At 38.6% G+C, this 5906-nt stretch overlaps 1 protein-coding gene across 1 annotated transcript in view; it reads right to left on the bottom strand.

The window, feature by feature from the left end:
- The window catches only part of dnm3b (dynamin 3b), a gene marked incomplete at its 3' end in the record, with an annotated part of 38241 nt that overhangs the window by 25196 nt on the left and 7139 nt on the right, over window positions 1-5906 (bottom strand). The window contains 3 exon segments of the mRNA XM_014013816.1: window positions 1154-1357; window positions 5003-5152; window positions 5319-5392. Coding sequence (XP_013869270.1) covers window positions 1154-1357; window positions 5003-5152; window positions 5319-5392 — 428 coding nt within the window.

Genomic DNA, 5906 nt, shown 5'->3' with positions numbered 1-5906 from the left:
CATCCATCCATCCATCAACCATCCATCTATCATCCATCCACCTACCCACCCATCCATCCATCCATCCATCCATCCATGTATCCATCCACATATCCATCCATACAATATATCCATCCGTCCATTCATCCATCCTTCCATGTATCCATCCATCCATCCATCCATCCATATATACATCCATCCATCCATCCATCCATAGATCCATCCATCCATCCATCAACCATCCATCCATATATCCTTACATACATACAGTACATACAGTATATACATCCATTCATCTATCCATACATTCATTCATCCATCCATTCATCCATCCATCCATCCATCCATCCATCCTTCCATCCATCAACCATCCATCTATCATCCTACCATCCATCCACCCATCATTCATCCATCCACCCACCCATCCACCCATCCATCCATCCATCCATCCATCCATCCATCCATCCATCCATCCATCCATGTATCCATCCATCCATCCATCCATCCATAGATCCATCCATCAACCATCCATCCATCCATCCATCTTTCTAAACCCTTTTCTCCCTGCTCAGGGCACAAGCTGCCCTGTAAGACAACAGTCAATCAGCAGAGACACCAGTTTACCACAAGGCCAACAAATGGATAGGACAGCTGGACAGTCCCCTCACACACAAATATCTAGAGCAGCAGTGTCCAGTCCTGGTCCACAAGAGTCCTTATCCTACATGTTTTAGAGGTTTCTCTGAACAAAAACACCTGATTTGAATGAATGGGTGATTACCAAGCTTTTGTAGAATGTGAAGAGATAATTTAATTCACGATTCAGGTTTATTGTAGCAGAGAAACTAGTAAAACATCCAGGATAAAGTTCCTCCAGGACCAGGATTGAACACCACTGACCTAGAGTCACTTTGGAACCTCTACGCATACAAAACCAGAGTTTTCAAAGAAAACCCTAACAGAAATCAAAAACCACCTTGCTGTGTGGCAGAACGTATCACCCTTCAATTTGTTTCCACATCAGAGAAGTCAAAACACACAGTTGAACACAAAGCAACACCCCATTAGGACATATTTAAGTTTTTGTTGTGGTTTTGCAGCTTTCATTTCCTTCCATTTCTATGCCCTCTGCCTTCTAAAAGCCTCATTTACTCCCATCATCCCCTCGTCTTACCTTGGGGGTCAACGTCCTTCGCCAGCTTCAGGGCATCAGAGTTGGCCAAGTCAGTGTTTGCTGGGGTGACAGCCAGGATCAAGCAGCTTTCTCTGCTGATGAACTGCATGATCATGTCTCTGATCTGTTGCTCGATGTCTGCAGGCTGGTCTCCAACTGGAACCTTGGTGATCCCAGGCAGGTCAATCAGAGTCAGATTCAGAACTGAACTCAAGAAAAGAGACAAACAAGTGATTTTTCTCTTAGCTGTAGTCCAGGTAGAGTTTACATTTTTTACCCTCATATAGGAGAGGTAGTTCTCTGGATTTTATTTATTTTTTAATTGTACCACATGTTTCAAAGAAAAATAAACACCATTGAGTTAGAACACAATACAGAAGCTTGTTGTGAAATAAATCTAGAAACACTGAAGCTGACAGAAAAACTCAATCTCATTATTCTTCTGTCTCAGTTATACTTTGCTTGTAGACATTAACTTCAAATATTATACAGTTTTTGCCAAATAACTGTGTAATATGTAGGGATGTGAAGATGTTGTTAATTTAAAAGTTAATAATAGAAAATAATACATGCATTCCACTATAAATGATGAAGTACAGAGGAAGGCCATTAAACGAAAATATATAATAATAATTTATTTCTGACTGATTTGATGAGCTAAGAGCTAATCTACAAATTGAAGTGGATTCAATAGATCTGTTTATGTGTGACCCATCACATCAAACAGACGATTAAAGTCAAATTTGGTCAAAACGCTCACAGCGCATTTTCAGATTCCTGCTTTATAAGCTACATTTTGAAACCTGGATCATCCTGATATCATGAGCGGTTCCAGGAATATGACTTGATTTGTCTTCCCAATTATGATAATTCAGTAATGTTTGGTCTGAATCCTATTTTAAGTCATTCTAATGAGGAATTTATGACATTATTTTAAAGAGAAAACCTTGAACAAAAAGATAAAATGGCTTAGGTTGCAGGAAAAAAAATCAAAAACATTAATAGTTTTTACTTGAAATCGTGTTTTTTGGAGCTACTGCTCAAAAAAATGCTACAAAAATATTTAAAATTAAATTTCAGCTATTTAATTTAAACAATAATAGATAACATATTGCAAACGTTTTAATCAAAAACACTATAGCTGACACTACAGACCACCTTGTGATTTAATGTGATGACTCACGCAGTTTTCAACAGTTATTCTAATCAGGTGCGGTCAGTCCATAAAAGGAAATGGAGTGCTGCGCCACCTAATTCACCCCACAAAGTAGTTCCCCCTAATTAATATTGCAAATTACTTCTTAACTTAGCGTGTTTATAAATTTCTTGCTCTACTATTTTGAATGGAATTAATTTTTAAATTCAGATGTTTACATCTTTGGGGTGAAACTGGTCGCTGTCATGTGGATTTTATGTCATCATATTTATCCTATCTCTCCCTGCCAGCCATGATCGGAACAGGCAGCTCTGATTTGAGTCTCATTGAGGAGAAAAATGTTCTGCCCTGTCAACACATGTTGATTTCAGGTCATCCATACAATCAGTGACTTCTCCATGTGTGGCTGCAGCAGGTCAGAGGTTAACTCTGTGGACCAGCGATCATGTGTCTGTGGGATCAAACCCTGCTTGGACTTTAAAAGTGGAGAAGATTAGATGTAAATTATCTTATTTTTACTTTTAAATTGGTTTGAATTACTTCAGAAAATGTCTTTATCCATTTAACTTAAAAAATAGAATTACTTTACATTTGAATTAAATGTTCAAAAATGTTTAAAAATAAGGAGACAATTTATAAGGGTTTAAAAATGCTAATTCAGAACTACTACAACTTTTGTAACTCAGTAAGTCAAACTGGAATAATATGAATAATGAACATAAAACTGTTCAAATTCTCTTAGAAACATATGATTATTGCTGTACATGATATACAATAGCATTATTCAATTCTTATTGATGCTGGTTTTGTTTTTTGGTCAAATTTAAAGAAATAATGATTGTTCATCTACTGTAATCAAAATCAAATAGATACTATATGGATGGGTTTATTATTAAATAAGGGTTTTGTTGTTATATGTATGGTAATATTAATAATTAATTCAGGAGATGTGCAGCATATGAAAAAAGACCTGAACAGAAACAAAAACCCAGATCATAATAGAAAAAATATCCAGGCAGGAGAACAACAATAAACTATGAATATAGACAAGGAAAGAACTAATTTGGCAGAAAATATGAAGCATGATTTACCCACAAGCACAGGAGGTAGAGTACCAATAAATGTTGTCAGGTAAGAATAAAACTACTTTAATATATTTTTCTCAAGTAAAAGTAAGAAGTATTTCCACAAGAAATTACAAAAGTAAGAGTAAAAAAGGTACCTAAGTCTGTATCAGGTACAGATTTGATTAAAACATGTTTGTTCATCATTTAGTGAAGTATAGCCTGTAGAGCAGTGGAGCCCAAAGTGAGGCCACCAGGCCAAATTTGATCCACTAAGCTATTTGATTTGGCCCACCATCAGTTGACATAGTTACTAGGTTGTAACCTGTCATCTTATGTAGAAACACAGTATTTCCACTCAGTCATTTCATCCATTGGCCCAATAAGGTGCTGTAGAGCAGATAGTTTTCACTCATGGTGCTGACTTTATCCATGAAACATGAGATACAAGTAACAACAACAGATATTTAGATTCGATTTAACCACGCATGTAGATTTGCACACTTCATAAGGCCACAAGACCATATTTGATCAATTTATGAAATGAGACTTTGCTACTTGAGCAGACTTTCTCCAAGTGCACAGACTAAAACAGAAGCAGGCCGCTGCACTGGCTGCTAGCTTAATCGCTAAAAATAAATGACTTTACTTAAAAAGTATTTGTATTTCCTGTATTATATTACTGCATTTGGCCCACAGCTCAGGATAGATTTTCATTTTGGTCCTCTTGGGGAAAATGTTTGGGCACCCCTGCTATAGAGTATCCAGACATTTTACTCAATGAAGTGCAGTGATACTTCATAGTAATGTGTGATGCAGTAAAACTACTACTAAAAGTGCTATTTTCCCAACAACTTACTCAAGTAAATGTAACTGAGTAAAATGTTTTAGGTACTATGAGCTCCAAGACATTTGGACAACAAAAACAGTGATGAATCTGACTCATGGATTTGATTTAGAGCTGGTTTTGTTCTTTGTCATTTCTGTGCAACAAAACTCCAGATCTATAGATCCATATAAAACACGATGAACTGTATGTTTCTGTCCCATATTTATATGACATTAAGGGGAGTGCCAGCACTTTTTTCCCCACTTAAAGCACAGATAACGTACATTTTATTCAAGAATTTAAAATACTCCCATTTCTGGTGGTGGTGGGAGACGTCTGTTTTTCTGATTTAATAGTTAGAGTTCACACAAAACACAACCTCAGTCTGAGAAACATAAACATAAACTAATAAAATAAATATTCATCAACAGATAGCCTATTTGCACATGTAATGTTCATGTAGTTATTGATACAGAAAATGAACGTGCTCCCCACTAATATTTATTAGAGCTCTACTGATTCTAATAATGTGGATAACAACATGAAGAACTTCCTGCCAGATGAGGCCCAGGCTCCTTTCTGCTTCTGTTTTCAATCCCATCTTATTTCATTTCCAGACACAAACCAAAAGCTCTGTAGCTGCTGGATTGGATTCATTCACTGACTACATGATCATCTTTGTTTCCTGCATCCCAGTTCTAAAAATATGGCGTCTGACTCAGAGCCCGGCCCTCAGATTTCAGAGCGTTCCTGCAGACCGTCGCTCAGCCGAGCAGAGAGCCAAGGAAACGGAGGCGTACCGTGAGGGGAGTAAACCCGCAGGTTGATGGGGACGGGAGAGATGCCTTTGTTGGCCCCCGTGACCCGATCCGTCTCCGACTCGATCTCCTGACGAACCTCGTCGAAGTCTGTGAACTTTTTCCCCTTGCAGTGGAGAAACTCAGCCCATTCTGAAAGGAAGAGGAAGATTAGTGGAAGCTGCAACAGGTGGGACAGAATGCTGGCAGAGGGGGTAATAAAACAGGCTGATTAAAAAGGAAGAACTGGTCATTTTGTGTGTGAGCGTACAAATGTGCTGGATGGCGTGGGCGTGGGTGTGAACGCGTGAGTACCCACCAGCATTTGCGCTGATCAGCTGCAGGACCAGGGGCCTGCGGGTGACAATTCCAGATCCACGGGGCAGAAAGTCCCTGTGAAAATCAAACATAACCGTGTCAGAGTGCTCGCATTTAAAGATGATGACTTCAACAGTTTCTGCAGGGGTGAATGCCTGAAACAGGAAACCTTAAAGGGGCAAAATCATGTAAAATCAACTTTTTTGAGTTTTATATCATGTTATAATGTTATACTCTCATAAAAAACATGCCCAAAGCCTTGCTCTGACTCATTCATGCATGTTTGAGAAATCCTGCAGCATTTAGGAAGCCATGCTGAGGAGCAAAAAGACAGGTGGGGACCAGAAACACCTTTTGGGACCAGAAACACCTTTTGGGACGTGTCTTTAAGCCGAACTTCCTCATCACGGAGCAAACGACTCCTGCAGGCTCTCGGCAGTAAGAGAGCAAAGTGAAAGTGAAACTTCAACTGTCTGCTGCTCTTAACACTACTGCTAACTCATTGAAGCTCTTTTCAGATTCAAAATACATTTGAAGAAATGTATTTTCAGATGTCAAGTAAACTGCATCATAGCGCACAGGCGACCCC

This window comes from Austrofundulus limnaeus, unplaced genomic scaffold, assembly GCF_001266775.1.
Source record: "Austrofundulus limnaeus strain Quisiro unplaced genomic scaffold, Austrofundulus_limnaeus-1.0 Scaffold106, whole genome shotgun sequence".
Taxonomy (NCBI): Eukaryota; Metazoa; Chordata; class Actinopteri; order Cyprinodontiformes; family Rivulidae; genus Austrofundulus; species Austrofundulus limnaeus.
This window is presented reverse-complemented; position numbering and strand designations above follow the sequence as displayed.